This window comes from Lepus europaeus, chromosome 10, assembly GCF_033115175.1.
Source record: "Lepus europaeus isolate LE1 chromosome 10, mLepTim1.pri, whole genome shotgun sequence".
NCBI lineage: Eukaryota > Metazoa > Chordata > Mammalia > Lagomorpha > Leporidae > Lepus > Lepus europaeus.
The window spans coordinates 122,960,941-122,977,787 of NC_084836.1; the positions used below are offsets into that span (position 1 = coordinate 122,960,941).

The 16,847-nt window shown below is 34.5% G+C and overlaps 1 protein-coding gene across 1 annotated transcript in view; it reads right to left on the reverse strand.

Annotated features, from left to right (window-relative positions):
- Nucleotides 1-1,010: 1,010 nt before the first annotated feature.
- Nucleotides 1,011-16,847, reverse strand: part of SYCP2 (synaptonemal complex protein 2) — a 70,539-nt gene continuing 54,702 nt past the window's right edge. Inside the window, exons 31-45 of the mRNA XM_062202415.1 lie at nucleotides 14,135-14,172; nucleotides 13,491-13,661; nucleotides 11,678-11,876; nucleotides 10,180-10,379; nucleotides 6,479-6,661; nucleotides 5,436-5,526; nucleotides 4,752-4,901; nucleotides 4,100-4,212; nucleotides 3,294-3,296; nucleotides 3,009-3,103; nucleotides 2,791-2,890; nucleotides 2,360-2,418; nucleotides 2,139-2,217; nucleotides 1,963-2,023; nucleotides 1,011-1,166 (exon numbers count right to left, since the gene is read on the reverse strand). Coding sequence (XP_062058399.1) covers nucleotides 1,102-1,166; nucleotides 1,963-2,023; nucleotides 2,139-2,217; nucleotides 2,360-2,418; nucleotides 2,791-2,890; nucleotides 3,009-3,103; nucleotides 3,294-3,296; nucleotides 4,100-4,212; nucleotides 4,752-4,901; nucleotides 5,436-5,526; nucleotides 6,479-6,661; nucleotides 10,180-10,379; nucleotides 11,678-11,876; nucleotides 13,491-13,661; nucleotides 14,135-14,172 — 1,607 coding nt within the window. The 3' untranslated portion in view covers nucleotides 1,011-1,101. The remainder of the gene's footprint in view (nucleotides 1,167-1,962; nucleotides 2,024-2,138; nucleotides 2,218-2,359; nucleotides 2,419-2,790; nucleotides 2,891-3,008; nucleotides 3,104-3,293; nucleotides 3,297-4,099; nucleotides 4,213-4,751; nucleotides 4,902-5,435; nucleotides 5,527-6,478; nucleotides 6,662-10,179; nucleotides 10,380-11,677; nucleotides 11,877-13,490; nucleotides 13,662-14,134; nucleotides 14,173-16,847) is intronic.

A 16,847-nucleotide genomic window follows, 5' to 3' on the forward strand; every position in this document is an offset into this window, starting at 1 on the left:
CATTCAGTAGAATGAGGTCACACATATGATGTATAATTTAAGAGTTATGTAAGTGTGGATGGCGATGAGGTAACTAAGAGCTGTCAGTAATGATGGAATTAGTTCTGAAGTGATGGGGGGGGCATGGTGTTGCAATTCCTGAGTATCATTTAATATAATAGAGCTATTAACTCTCTTGAAATAGAAATCCCATTACTATATCAATAAATCTTAACTGATGCTAATAACTGAACAGAACTAAGATGAGAAGGATTTTCTTCTGCTTACCTTGACTAAGAAGCCACTTTCACGCTACATTTAAATACTGGCATTATTCAAATACTTTGCTGCCATTAAATAGGCAAAAGATGGTAAAGGTCGCTTAGTATCACATTTCAAGTGTCTGACTACAGAAAGATGTTCCTTGTTCCAGTGTTCATAAAGAGGAAAAATGTTTTAAGAAACAATTTTCTGATGATTATTTGACATAAACATTTATTTCAACCTTAGTATATTAGCAAATCAAGTGTACACACATCTTTATAAATTAACAAAATATTTCAACTAATACTAGGAACTTTAACATTGTCTGCTTATAAGTTAAGACTTCTACATTGAATTATACAGGCAGCATAGTAACATCCATTTAGTGGCTCCCAATACACTGGGAGCCACAAATGAGCAAATGTCCGCCACACTGGGCCCAGACCCCCACCTACCACTCAGGTGAACATTTCAAGTCAGGGATTTCCTCCTTTTCTAATGGTGGCTAAATTTTATTACTTGTATACTCTGAATTATTAAACAAAATTTTAATTCTTTATTATATATTTAGTCCAAAACTTAATTTTAAAATATATTTTATGTAATTAAATAATCTAGTTTGAGTATAGTTCATTAATTTGCTTAATACAAATATTACTATAAAAATCAGCCAACTTCTTTTATTTGATTTCTCAAGACATCCTCTGTAAAAAGAGTAGTATCAAGCATTTAAGTTTGGGAGTTTCTACAAAGGTACATTTGCATGAGTGAGGTGCATTGTTTTCTTTGTAGGACTGCTCTGTCATTTCCTCAATTATACATACAAATTAGATAAACACTGGTAACAGATTTCACACATTAATATTTTTCACGTGCCATGAATAATGACATCAGTCCTCTGCGTACATTAAGAAGCTCCTCTTCTTGCTATGGTCAAAAAAAAAAATTACAGATTTTATATTACCACTGTAAAACCATGAAAGAAAAAAAATTAAGATTCATTTTGAAACAACTCCTTTCACAAAAATCTTATGTACTGGTGCTCATTCAACCCTGTCTCCCAGGAAGAATTCTCTGACCATCAGTGATGTTTAAGGGAACAACTGAGACAATGCCTTCAATCTTTTAAGTCAATGAAATGGTAGCTTCAAAAAAGCAATGCAAGTAAGAGTCTAGAAAACAATTTCGTTAAGGGTCAGCCTTGTCGAGAACTAGCTCAGCCACAACATGCTATTCCATAGTGTTTTGGAATATTGAGGGCCTATTAATATTTTGTAACAATTATTATATCCTATATACAAAGATCACTGCTAAAGTAGGCTTAAACATGCTTCCATGTTTTGAAAAAACCTGTTCACTTAGAGCAGCACCTTTAGTACCTCTTGGGATTCCTTTTCTCTCTGAATGCAGCTGCTGGTTTTACTGGTTGGCCTGTGGAAGGTCAACTAAATTTTTCTCTCAATCTAAGTAATTAAATTGTTGTCATCCAAATGGACAATAATTCTTTCACTGAATTTTGTGGCCTTTCTTGGTAGCTTTGTCTTGCCCTGCCTTCTGAAGACATTGGCTGCAGTACATAGGGTTTAGATCTAATGCGAAGAATTTTAGCTAATTTTTCCATTTGCAAATTGATACTTCCAACTCAAAAAAACTGTGAATGAATTTCCTATTAAAAGATATAAAAGCATAATTATTCCACTTGAAAAACAGATAGCTGACTTGCCATTTCCTGGAGAAGTCTCCCTTGTACCTCTTTCATGTTTTCTTTCATCAAACCCATCTGTAAATAAATAATTTCCTCCATGAAATTTTCATTTTTTATAGCAAAAGACAAGCTTGACTACCCAATATCAAATTACCACAAAAGATTATATATAATAGTATAAACTTTATACCTCTGATGTGAAAATAGTTTCTTCATGATCAGTGTGATGAAAGACATTTTTATCCAATGAAGTTTTCAAAAGATGAAATCTAACAAGTAAAATAATGAAAGTTACCTTTGTTAGGAATTTAGATTACTATAAAATAGTGTATATATCAAATTGTCAATAAAAAGTTGGTAATTTAAAGATGTAATTTTACAGATTCCAGTCACTAAAAATGTAACACTAACCTCTGCTGTTCACTTTTTTTATATGTTCTGTACTTCTGAAATAACTTTTCCCAAAAGACCTAAATTTTGGGATACAAAAATTAGTTATACTTTAACATGATTAAAAATTAAAACCTGAAAGAATATTTCTCTTATTCCAAATTTTAATAAACAGCTTGACTATATGCTAAGAATATTTCGGATACCATACATTCTTTCAGATAAATTTAATTGTCTGATTTTTTTCCCTTTTTAATAAAAGATATTCATCATATTGTTTGTAATTTGTGTGTATAGATGAAGCTGACCAAAAACCTAAGCTGAAGCCAAATTATGTTGTAAAGAACAAAAAGCTTTAGGATGTGTTCTCAATGAAGAAAGGAAATGGAAGTTTTTCTAAGTGTAGCTCTTTCCAAACTAGATTTTAACATTAAATTCTTAGAAACACAAACCACATATTCCTTCTCGAAATCTTTTAAAGACTGTGAATCTTTTTCAAAATTCTTCAGCTCTTCTGTGATGATGAATTGGAATTTATCAATTTTTTTAAGCCTATTCAGAAGGAAATAAAAAAATTTAAGACTGTGGCATTTAGATCATGTATTCAGGAAATATTTATTCACACACACACAGCATTCAGCAATTTCAGAACAGGTTTTTTATTACAGACCTATGTTCCTGAAGTTGATGGTTGATTGTTTTCAGATGTTGCTGGATGATTTTCCAAGAATGCTTAGCAAAAAATTCCACTGCTCTATTTCGGATCTGAAAAACACTCATTTTAACTTAAAATATCTTTACAATAAATGACCCAACCAAGAATATATCAAGACCAAAGCCTTTCCCATGAAAATAGGTAACTAAGAACTTAGAAAAGTGAAAAATTAACTCAGAACAGTGTCTAATTCAATCAGTATGGCTTTGAGGGCTAAAGTGTTGGCTGTTTTCATAATACATTCTACAGTATTTACAAAAATGTGATCATAATTCCATTCAAGGGCACAGTGTAAAAGTCACAGAATTTTTTTCGGCCATTTTTTCACAAAACAAATTCACATCTAACTACAGATGCATTACAGGATATATAAATCAGAGCTTCACTATTTAGATTAGGTTGATCTTGGACAAATAAAAACAAAATACATGCAACTTTAAATAATTTCAAATCTTACCCCTAAATAGAAGAAAAACAAAAGCAAGAGATGGAGTTAATAATCTGTGTTGAAAATATTTTATTCAAAGAGGGGTATAAAGGAACTATCTATTCCAAATAGAAAGATAGGTGGCAAAACATTAAGAATTTAAAATTGTTTTAAAACACACATTTTTGCATACGTAATCTCATTGGAGCATGAAAAACTAAAGATACAGAAGTACAGGCCGGCATAACAAAGTGAAACAGGACTGCTCTTACTGTAGTTGCTTATCCTTTGTATTTTATTATACTACATCCTGCACTGTCACCTCTGATACAAAAAGTCTTAAAAAAATAAGACATGAAGATAAAATTTTGAGGAAAATAAGAGAAAAATCATAGGACCCAAAAGAAAATAAAGAAAAATACAGAATGTGAATACAGATTTTAGAAGTGACAAACTCAGCTGAGAATAATCATCATTCCAATTTTTCACAAAGAAAAGTTGAGTTAAAAGTTGGGTGTCTAGACATGTTGCCAGAGGATCTAACAAGCCAACAGGCTCACAGAAAGTGTGGCAAAATGTTTTATTAGGTATAAATCATAATTTAAAAGTGATAACTCACATGAATCTTCTTAGATTCCGAATTCATTTTCCCTATGCCTGAAAATTCACCTTCCCAGTTCTCCACAGGAATAAAAAAGTCACTTATTGATGATGGAGAGACACTTTCAGACCCTAAAAAAAGATTTTCAGCTAAAGTTAAAATATGCTTATTTTAGCCTTGTCATTAGGCTGAGATTATATTTAATCTCATTTTCAGATCTGGATAATCTAAGGATTATGAAGTGAAAAGGCAACACTAATTTAAAACTGAAATTATTGTGACTTATAAAAATCCTTTTGTCATGGCTATTCAGGCAGAAATTCTGACTCTTAACAGAGTACTTTGAGATTATTTTTTAACTGATATACTAACAAGTAACATGCAAGTAGTCAATAAGTATCTAGTGACAAAAATGCATCAGTAGTTCGTACTCCAGTAAAACTTTAATGTAGTATTAAGTTACAGAATGATGACAAATGAGATCTCTGCATACAGAAGACCTTTATTATATCATCCACATAAAGTGAAACTTGTATTAAAAAAATCATCTGTCTTGGGTTTATTCAAAGTTGTCCTTATAAACAAATTTGTTTTGTGGATGGAGTCATTCAAAATTAAGAAGCCTCCTTCCAAATAATTGCATTTTGACACAGGCTGTTGATCTACCTACTTTTGTAGGGGCGACGATCTGCACTTTCAGTTTTACACATTTTCTTGGGAAGCAAGTTTCTTCTTCTTTCTTCTTCCATTTCTACTTCATTGGAGTTACTTAGATTATCTCCTATGTACATTCGTTTGCGATTAAGATGTTGAACGGGGCCTTAGGAAGAGTTAAAAAACATAATAATGCTGTAATTGATTCAAAACATCCAATTTTTAGTTTATTATAAGTATTTTGGGGGTTGGTACTGTGAAGCAGTGTGTTAAGCCACCATCTGCAGCACCAGAATCCCATGGGGCATGGGTTCAAGTCCTGGCTGCTCCACTTCCAATCCAGCTTCCTGCTACTGTGCCTGGCAAAGCAGTGGAAGATGGCCCAAGTGTTTGGGCCCCTGCCACCCACCCACATGGGAGATCTGGAAGAAGCTCCTGGCTTCAGCCTGGCCCAAGCCCTGGCTGTTGTGGTCATTTGAGAAGTAAAATAGAGGATGGAAGATCTGTCTCTGTAACTGTGCCTTCTAGATAAAATTAAAAAAAAAAAAAAACCCTTTATCAATTAACTTTTTTTTAGGTAACTATGTTAAATTCTGCTTAGTCTTCTTTTTGACATAACACTGCATAATAACGGTATGACTTCAAATACAGAATTCCTTTAGATGAAATTTTTTTTTAAAGCAAGCCTATGACTACAAACCTGATACATGAGTAGTGCCACTGGGCATGTCAAACAATGTTTTCTCTCTTTCTTCATTAGACATGGATGTTGGAGATGATACATGGCTTTCCTAAAAACACATGTAAGAAATTAGATTAAAAAATACTGTAAGTTCTTAGATTCACCTTTGGCTATCTTTCTCAAACCCTAGGGACAGTAAATTTCAAATGTCATTTTTTTTTTTCAGTTTTGTTTCTATTCCTTCCTTTTCATCTGTAACACTTGGACTAATCTAGATTTTATTCACTTAAATTCTGTAACAGTAATTTCAGGATAGATTTTTGAACTATTTCTGCTTTTCAACTTCTCCTTATATAGCTTTTCATGTCTTTGAGGCCATAAAAAGAAGCCATAGAAAATTAAAGTTTAAATTCTGAATACATCTTTGTTTGTTCCATTTTGCCTTTTGGTAACTTTTACTTAGATTACCTCTCTTTCATATGCTTAAATCTAGCTCAAATCCCAGTATTCTACAAGCTGTAAAATTCTGTCTTGATATTCTGTAGTTTTCAGTTTATTATTATTTTTATTTGCAGACCAATGGGTTTTCCTAATGGCAATTCAAAATTTTATAGGGATCAAATGAAACTAGGAGATGCCACAGCCCTTACTGGAATGCCTGGGTTTGAGTCTCCTCTCTGCTCCCTGTTTCAAGCTTTTCTGCTAATGTATACCCTGGGAGGCAGCAGGTGATGGTCAAGTAGCTGGGTCAATGTGATCCTCATGGAAGACCTGGATGGAGGTCCTGGCTTGGGCATGGCCCAACCCTAGCTGTTGCAGACATTTGGAGAGTGAATCAGTGGATGGGAGATTAATTCATTCTCTCTCCCTGCCTTTCAAATAAAATTTTAAAACTCATGAAACCAGAAAGTCCTAATTATGATTATAAATACGTTAAGTCTGGGGTACAAGAGCTATATCATCACTATTCTAATTTTTAAAGTTTTAGTTTTTTTGGTATGATGCTAATCTATGTAAGAACCACCTTAGTTTTAGAAAATTTGAAAGCTGTGCTGTATTACCTCTCTCTTGCTTTGTACATGATTTTCACTGATATTTGGAGATTCAATTTCCATAAACTGTTTTTCTGAACTATAACTGCATATATCTGAATATCTGTAACCATTTTGTGTTTCTTGTGAAAGTACCAGGGAATTTACATTTTTTCTATTCACAACAGTATTCTTAGTTGGAGTATGCCTGGCCTATGAATGAACAAGACATAGAATCTCAAAGAAGTTAGACAACTTTTTAAATCCAAAAAAGGATATATGTAACAAGAAACATAAACCAAACTACTTAGATGTTGAGAAAATCAGTAACTCACTACTAAAATTCAACATTCATTCACAATTTTTACAAAGCACTTAGAAAAGAACACTATAGATAAGGATGCCTGATAGTATAGTTTCCATGCTCCAGAGGTCAAAGTCACCTTTACAAGAAAAAGAACATTGAATTTCAGGGATTGGAAGGGAAAATGCAAAAAATTATCATGAGTAACAGATATGAGATGACTTATATAGAAAATCCAGAAGACTCTTCGCAAAAACATAGAATTCAGCAATCTTACTGGATATAAAAATCAGTAATTTTTCTATATAAAAGAGAAAACCCAGAAAATAAGTTTTTAAAAAGTATTTTGGGTTTTTTAAAATAAAATGGAAAGAAAACTCATAAGAGATTTAGGAATTAATATAGTAAGAAACATGATTTTCTTTGTGAAAGATTTGGCAAAACTTTGAAGGAAGTAAGACTAAAAAAGGAGAGAAAAATGGTGTGTGGATGCAAAAGATCAATACTAACATATAGAAATAGCAGTATTCCATTAGACAAATTCTAAAATTTAAAGGAGTAAGGGCCAAGAGAACTGAGGTAAAAGAATGGGGCCTATGTATGTGAAATACATGATAAATATGAAACTACAATAATGAAAGCCAGTGTGGGATTAACACAAACATAAACAGTCCAGTAAAATAGTGTAAAGCAGGCAGACTCATGTCGTCATCAAGGCTAAGGCTGAGTTAGCAGTATTCTATTCATGACATTGCACTAATTCTCCATCCATATAAAAAAAGCCCAGAAAAACTGAAAAGTCAATAACTAAACATTTTTATAAGGAAGATGTTTATGTTGAATGACCCAAAAGATTATTAAATTTTATTACAATATCATTTGATGTAAGGAAATTTTGGATTTGACTAAGATACATATTAGAAAACAATATTTGCATTATTTGTAACCAATAGTTAGATAACCAGAAGAATTCCTACAAATTTATAAGAAAAATCAAAAGCAGCCGGCGCCGTGGCTCAACAGGCTAATCCTCCGCCTTGCGGCGCCGGCACCCCGGGTTCTAGTCCCGGTCAGGGTGCCAGATTCTGCCCTGGTTGCCCCTCTTCCAGGCCAGCTCTCTGCTATGGCCTGGGAGTGCAGTGGAGGATGGCCCAGGTCCTTGGGCCCTGCACCCCATGGGAGACCAGGAGAAGCACCTGGCTCCTGCCTTGGGATCAGCGTGGTGCGCTGGCCTCAGCGCACCGGCCGCGGCGGCCATTGGAGGGTGAACCAATGGCAAAGGAAGACCTTTCTCTGTCTCTCTCTGTCTACTCTGCCTGTCAAATAAATAAATAAATAAATGAAATAAAATAAAATAAAATGCAACTGAAAATTAGAAAACATTAACTGACGACAAAATGGCCAAAATACATAAAGTATTCAATGATGCAGTTAATCAGCAAAATGCAAATTAAAGTAAAACATAACTTTACATTTGTTGAGTGTAAGCTCGTACAACTACCTTATAAAGAAAAATTCAACACCTTAGTAAGAATGAACAGGGAGGAGAAATTTGTCACACGAGTGTTCAGCCAATGCACAAGTTATAAGTAAAATTCTGTCTAGCCCAGAGTAGCATCAGTGAAGGTGAGTGGGGTTTACCTAGGTTCAGAGATCTGCCAAGGGACTGAAAGATTCAGGGAAGGGCTGGCATTGTTAAAGCCCCAGCCCGCCCCCTGCTTTCTCTGCAGTTCCACTGCTAGTCTAGCTACCTGCTAACAACCTCGGGAAAGCAGAAGATGGCCCAAGTGTTTAGGCTCCTGCTACGCACTGGGCACTGCGGCCATCTGGGGAGTGAACCAGCAGATGGAAGCTGCCCCCCCGCCCCATAATTGACTTTCACAATACAACAGACTCAGGGAAACTAAGGGTAATACAGCATACTGACAAAGGAGCACAGGATGTAGTTTAGTGGAAACTAGTTTTCCAATTATGGTCTGTAGAGACTAGAAATGGAACCTTGCCTTTGCCTAGGCAAGTGTTTAGACCTCCTATCTCTATTTTAAAGGCAGCATAGTTCCTCTTTGACCTAACTTACTGAGAGTTTCATGTAAGATTTTGTTTCAAAAATATTCTGTGAAGACTACTAGCTTAAAGGAATAAAAGGACATTAAAATTCTCTAGAAATACAAAGTCTTCAAAAACTTCATGGAAAATGTGTATGATGAAGACTATATGGATTCTAAAAATTATTTGCACCAAAATCAACCTCTTTTAATTTTTCCATGAACTTTTTGAAGTAACCTCATGAAAAGGCACATTCAGTTCAAAGTGGTAGTACAGATGGTTGGCTATTTTATCTCTGCTATCAATTTATAATAACAATCATTAGTTCTATATTTGTATATGCAAGGTTACCTATCATATATCAAAAGAAAATATTTGATGATTTACTACATATCAGGTACTATATTTGATTTTCATTGCCCCATTTCACATAAGTACACCAAACTGCAAAATGTAAATAGTGGAGCCAGCATTCAAATCCAATTCTCTGACTCAACACTCAGACTCTCTCAGTTACAGTACACTAGATGAATGTATTTTCAATCAGTTCTGTAACTTTGTCACTACTTCAAAATTGTCCAAATAAGCCATATTTACAATTCAACCAGGAATGAGGCGAGCGTTAGTTGGAGGGTTTGTGAACTGGCACAAAACTATCCACAACTTTTCTAAGAAGCAGAACTCAAAATACAAGACTACTCTTAATAAAAACAAGTATTTTAACTATCTGCTCACTCATGTCATGTCATTCTCTCAGGACTTTCAAACATACCTACATATTAAAAAGAAATGGCTGGGCCGGCCCTGTGGCATAGAGTGTAAAAACTGTTTTCAACTATGTTCTTTACAGTGTACTTTGTCAACATGTGATTTTAGTAATTAAGGATTACAGACTTTGAATTATGGTGGAATTGCAAGGAAATCGCAAGGAAATGCCTACATTGCAGGAATAAAGCTAGACACATTTAAAAAAATATATGTAATTTTGATGAGTAAACAGACATTACTCATTTGGAAGAGATCATTCCTGTAACAGAACTTTTTGTCATCTCTTTATGTTTTCATGTTAATATGATATTAATACAAAAGGATTCAATGTAGTTCATAGATACAATTCTAAGAATATAATGCACAATGTATTGTCGTGCCATAATATTCTTCCTCCTGTATACCTGTATAGGTGTCCCTTAGGTCCACTGAGGCTAGGAACTGTATTTTGTCTCCCCTCCCAACTTAAAAGACCAAATCCAAAACTTTAAGTAGGGTAGCAATGCATATTTAATATTAAAGGCTAAGGAGTTAACACCTTCTGATATAGCTAGTAAAGCAAAAAACATATGTATATATATTTATACACATATATACACATACACATTCTTACCAAAAACAGTGGTTGTGGAACTGGTGAGCAGCTTTGATTTGCACATAAATTTTTTTCATTGTTTTTAGCTGAGTTTACAGGACCTCCAACTCCACTGGTACTGTTTAAGGATTCAGATGAAGTTTTTGGATAAGGTGATACAGAGTTTGTTATATAGTCATAATCCTGAGTAAAATCCCTTTCTGTTCCTTTCTCTATACCTAAATTGTCCCACAAAACACAAATAAGAAAACAGATGTCAAGTGTTATAATTGATGTCTTCTTAGAAATAGCAAGATCTAAAAAAAGTTTATCAAATTCTCAAATATTGGCTAAATTTTAAAAAGGAAAACTTTCAATATATTAAGACCAGACTATGTTGAAGGTATTTTATGACTTTGAAAAATGAATTTAAAATGTACCTGTAACCATAAGAACTTATGAAACATTTTCAAGTAAAAATATCTACAGTATAATATGAACTATAATATAATGGTCAACATAAGTATTATCTTGAAATTACAGTCAATTGTTATATATTGAAGTCCTAGATTTTATGATTGGCAAAGGGTCTGGAAATCATGTGGTCTAAGTCCCTCATATAAAAATGAGGAAATTAATTGCTGAAATAAGACTCATAAGTGAATCTCAGAGAATTTTCAGACAAAGATCAGGGCATGTACATCTTTCTTCTGATTATGTGCTTATCTGAAGTGACAGTGGACTGAGCATCAGGAAAATAAATTACAACAGCTACTTTAAAGGAAATATCTGTATGTTAACCGATTTAAGTCTTAAATTTTAACTGAGATCATTTACATTTAGCAATGCTTTAAAATATGCTTCCAAGGCACTGGAAATGATGTAAAAGTACAAGCTTGTTCTTAGTTTCTATACCAGAAAGATACATATAAGTCAGAGTTCCCCAAAAATGTGATTTTTACTTTACCAATTTGTTTTTAAATAAAAGCAAAACCTCTACTGTTTATTAAGGATAATCCCATGTGGGTCTACAGAATGATCTTTATGTCCAACGCACTCATCAGTGATTTATAAAAAGGAAAAATGGGAATCTCCATAATTAGGTAATCAAATGTATTTAAGCCAAATTAACAATCAAGTTACTAGCATTAACTACTGTAAAAATGAAGTTTCAGGGGCAGCCATTTAGCCTGGTTGGTTAAGATATCCAAATCCCATATTGTAGTGTCTAGGTTTTAGTCCTGGGTCTGGCTCCCAAGTCCAGCTCCCTGCTTAAGACGACCCTGGGCGACAGTGATGATGGCTCAAATAACTGGGTTCCCACTAACTGGGAGACCTGGATTGAGTTCTTGACTCTTGGTTATGCTGGCATTTGGGGAGTAAACTAGCAGATGGGAGCTTTCTCTGACTCTAATAAAAAAGTAAAATGAATTTCATCTATCTATAATCTTAAAATATACTTCAAAATTAGTCTTCAGATTCTATTTTCACATAACTATAGAAAATTGTTACTCAGGGAAAATGAAGTAATACTGACATCTCATTACTTCTATGGATGCTGGACTCCCAGATAAAGACACAGGAGGTAAGTTAAGGTTTTTGTCTCCTATAGGAGGTTTAAGCCAAGACGAGTCTTCCCATCCTTTTGATAGTTCCTTGTGTGTTTCAGCAGAGAAGACTTTCTGTCGTTTCTTTGGCACCTTCCTGGTTTTGGTTCTGGAATGGATATTCTCCTCCTAAATCAATCAACAACTTTTAAATTACACTTGAATAAAAATATTCATACTTGGATAGCAAGGGCCTATATATAAATGAAAGATTTTCCCATACAATAGAAGGCATAAGACAAATTCACCATAAAAAGACTAGTAAGTTATCATAAAAAATATAGAATACATAAGGGTTCAAAGATTGTATCCCCTTTGGGAAAACCAGAAAGAATTCCTAGATTTCATGGAACTTCAGATACTCAGGAGTTTGTGAAAGAAGGTGGTGAGAAGATATACTGGGGAGGAGGAAGACTGCTGACATCAGCAAAGGAAGTTGAGAAGCACAGGTCTTATCTGTATAGTCACAGATCATTGTAGGTCTAGCTACATATTGGGAAGAGTTACAATCTTGGAGAAATATATTGATGTTCTGAATGTCAGAGTAGAAATATTCTTTAGGTTTTGATTGATGAAGGAGGCATGAGCGGTGGCTTGGAAAGACTAATCTGATGATATGTATGGCAAATTAAATAAGAAATGACAGAAAATGTAAAGATCAGTTATAAAGCCCTTTTAGTCTCCAGGTAAGAGATAACAAACTTACAAACAAGGAGAAAAGAGAGTTTAAGGACTTTAGAAGTCAGCACAGTGGGGCGAGCGTTGTGGTTCTGCAAGTTAAGCCACTGCCTGTGATGTCAGCATCCCATGAGTACTGATTCCAGTCTCAGATGTCCCACTTCTGATCGCGCTCCCTGCTAGTGCACCTGGGAAAGTAACTAAAGATGGCCCAAATTCTTGGGACTCTGCCACCCAGGTAGGAAATGAGGCTTCTGGCTTCTGCCTGGTCCAGCCCCAGCTATTGTGGCCATTTGGGGAGTGAACCAGCAGATAGATGGAAGCTACCTCTGTCTCTCAAATAAGTAAAAATAATTCTAAAAAAAAAAAAAAAAAAAAAAAAAAAAACCAAAACATCAGCATAGTGTAATAGACAGAGATCTCTCTTTAGCACCAGATCCTCTGGGTCCAAATCCTAGCTCAATCATATTTCCTACCTGTGTGACCTTGGGCAAGTTCATCTTCTCTTAAGCTTCAATTTTCTCATTTGTAAAATGGGATGACAACAACACTAATTACACCTATATTACTTATAAATTTAACTTCCTAAAATCTCAGTAAGTGCTTCACATAGGAGCTAACACATTGTTAAGTGCTATGTGTGTGTTGCAAATTCTATAAACATTATTTTAAAAGGCTTTTAAACACAAGTAGCTGGAAATATGTAACACTAGGAGATATAGAAGTCAGGGATGAGCACACGTGGGGCAGCATGTGGGAAGAAACTCAGACACAATTTTTGTTCAAGAGAAAGAGTCACACTTTCCAATAGGCTATATTTCACTGAAGCATAATTTTAAAAAGATCATGCACTTTTCAGATAGTATCTTTGAAATAGTAAAGTTACAACTTTGCTAGAGTAATATGTTTATAACACTAATGTCAAGTTATTACAAAGTTTAGCATTACACTGCCTGAAAACCAAATTTTCTAAAGACAATCTTAAAAAGGTACAATATAAATTTGACATTTTACAAAAACACATATATAAGACTCTTAGGAATTATTAATCTGAATTCTATTTACCTTTACTAGTAATTTTTTTTTACATGAATGTGAAGATTCTTGTTCACTCTCTGATTCTGAATTTGAGAGGTCTTTATAATTTTTTTTGGTTTTTGTTGCTCTTCGTGGAAGTCTGGTTCTCTGATCTGGAACTGTTACATCTACCTTTTTGGTGATGTTTTTACTGGGTTCCTTTAGAAGGAAAATTCGTGATTATTATTATTGTATACTCATTATTAATATTAGTTATATTAAAGTTATATATTACTATATAAAGAAATAAACTATTATAAATCTGTCATGGTGACAATATACACACAATATATTTTAGGAATAAAATGATCCTTGATTTAAAAAAGAAAAGAAATATTGGATTTTTATCTTCCCATTCTACTTGTCGTCTTTGCCACTTTTTTATCCCTATCATTAAACCTAGAGGCCTGATATATATATATAACTTAAATAAAAGGAAAATCAAAATACCTAGAATTAGAGTAAACCAGATTCAAAACAAAGCCAACATGTTTCAAAACAGAAGAGAACATATGCAAAGGCAGTAACAATTATGGAAAAGTAGTAACTGATAATGACAATAAAATTATGAGATAATTATTTTTACACGACAAGAAAAATAATTCTAAATGCATGAACACAAACTTGTTTACCATTTTAGATCGTGACTGTCCCTTATCCAAGGATGGTCCTGCAATTAGGAAAATATGGCTAGATTTTTCAGAGATAAGAGCTAGCATTAAATTTCAGAACATTTCTACACATATCAATTAAAAATAATAACAATCACAAAATACACATTTTGGAAAAGCATTTGTTAGCACCTAATGAACCCCCCTTTATACGGCTTGAAGCCACAAGGATACAGACATCCCTTACATCCTAATCGAAAACAGAATGCTTTGAGCACTTCTACTTCCTCAAGCTTTATAGTAACCTGATTATACCACATCATTTATGGGAAAGAATACATTTTAAATTCATCCATAACATTTCAAGAATTGCTAACTTTTACTGTATAGTGTTTGATATATGAATTGCCAATTTCCTTTCTTTTATAAAACTTTTTAAACATTAAATATTTATGACCTTTAGTTAATACCACTCAGTTTAAGAACTAGTTCATGAATAATGCTGACACAACTTTATATAGTGTGTGTATGTGTGTGTGTGTGTATATATATATATATATATATATATATATACATACTCGATCTCCATATTCCTCCACACTACTCCTGATGAAAGGCAATAACTATCCTGAAAATCTGTTTTATTCATGTGCTTTTTAAAAAGTTGTATTTCAAGGATTTACCTCTCTAAATATAATGAACTTTATAATATGTACTATGTAATATTGTTATGATTTACTTTTCCCACACATCATTGTATTTCTAAGATTTATCTGCCCTCTTGGTAATAGCTTTAGTCTTATTCGTTTTTCTTTTAAGAACATCATCATTCTCAATATTCTCTCAAGCCATAGAAATGAGATTATCTAAGCCAAGAAAGCAAAGCATTTCTGGAATAAAGGCCCTATAATCCTGGCAATAAGCTAGCTCATATTTAAAAAAAAAAAAAAAACGATTTGAAAGGCAGAGTTACAGAGGGGCAGAGAGAGTGAGATCTTCCATCTGCTGGTTCCCCAGATGGCTGCAACAGCTGGAGCTGTGCCGATCCGAAGCCAGGAGTTTCTTCCAGGTCTCCTATGTGAAGTCAGGGCCCCAACCACTTGGGCCATCCTCCACTGCTCTCCCAGACCATAGCAGAGAGCTGGATTGGAAGTGGAGCAGCCGGGATTTGAACCGATACCCATATGGGATGCTACCGCTATGCCAGAGCGCTGGCCCCAGCTCATACAAATTAGTAACTTTTAAACACATCCATTTAAATAATTTACACAGAAGTTCAATTTTGTAAGTACTTACTGATTATACCATCCTAATCTCTGCCTGAGATCTCTAATCTGCTTCATACTGTGCATGTCTACTTACACATCTTTGCACTAGACTGTAAACTCCCCAGGGACATGTGAATCTTCTATTTTTCCTTGACTTACAACACAGTTTCAAAATCTAGACTCCATGATCAGATCCAGCCTTCACCTTTAACTATTTTTCCACAAATAAAATCTACGTTCCAGGGCTGGTGCTGTGGTGTAATAGGCTAAGCCGGCATCCCGTAGGGGTGCTGGTTCGAGTCCAAGCTGCTCGTCTTCCCATCCAGCTCTCTGCTAATGGCCTGGGAAAGAAGTGGGAGATGGTCCAAGTGTTTGGGCCCCTGCACCCATGTGAGAGACTAGGAAGAAGCTCCTGGCTTCATGTAAGCCCAGCTACAGCCGCTGCTGCCATTTAGGGAGTGAATCAGTGGATGGAAGACCTTTCTCTGTCTCACCCTCTATAATTCTACCTCTCAAATAAGTAAAATCTAAAAAAAAAAAAAAAAAAGTTCCAACCACCCCAACACTGTACTGCATTCCCTGAATCCACTATGTTATTTTATATTTCTGTCTCTTTAATATATGATATTCCTACTGCTTTTTTTTCTCCTCATGCATCTGGTTCTGGAATCACCTGTTTTCAAGATTCAGTCTCATTTTTAAATCTGGCCAACATTCACTTCTATCTCTACTTTTATTTATTTTAAACCAAACTACCCTTCCACCCATACTACACAAGTCATGACTGGTTTTTATCATGAAATTAAAAAAAAAATAAACATTAACCTAATTGAAAAGCATAGAACTGTCTTGGTCTTCTTCTAAGAATGGAATATATAAAATCTTTGTTTTATCAAACATTAAAATTGATGTTCCTCTATGAAAATGGTGGTTAAAACTTACACCTGAAACTCTTACCCAATTACAAATGATTCACTTAAAAGATATTTATTTATTTGAAAGTTATAGAGAAGGAAAAACAGAGAGGGAGATCTCCCATCTGCTGGTTTACTCCCCAGATGGCAGATGATCACAATGGCCAGGGCTGAAGCCAGGAGCTTCATCTGGGTCTCCTACATCTGCTGCTTTTCCCAGGGCATTAGCAGTGAGCTGGTTGGAAAGTGGAGCAGCTGAGACATTAACTGGAATCCAAATGGTATGCCAGCGTCACGGCTAGCAGCTTTACCCATTGTGCCACAACACCAGCCCCCAGATGATTCACTTTCACAAAGAGCAGAAACCATCTTCTAGGAAAACACTTCATGGAACACTAAAGGCAAAAAAAAAAAAATCCACCAAGGAAATTGCTTTCTTTTTGATATACTGTTATTGCATCTATGAATTCCCAAAAGTACTTATGTGCCTTAGATGCAGCAGGCATATAACATATTGAGAAGTGGAAGTGTTTGTGTGTATGTGTAAGTAGA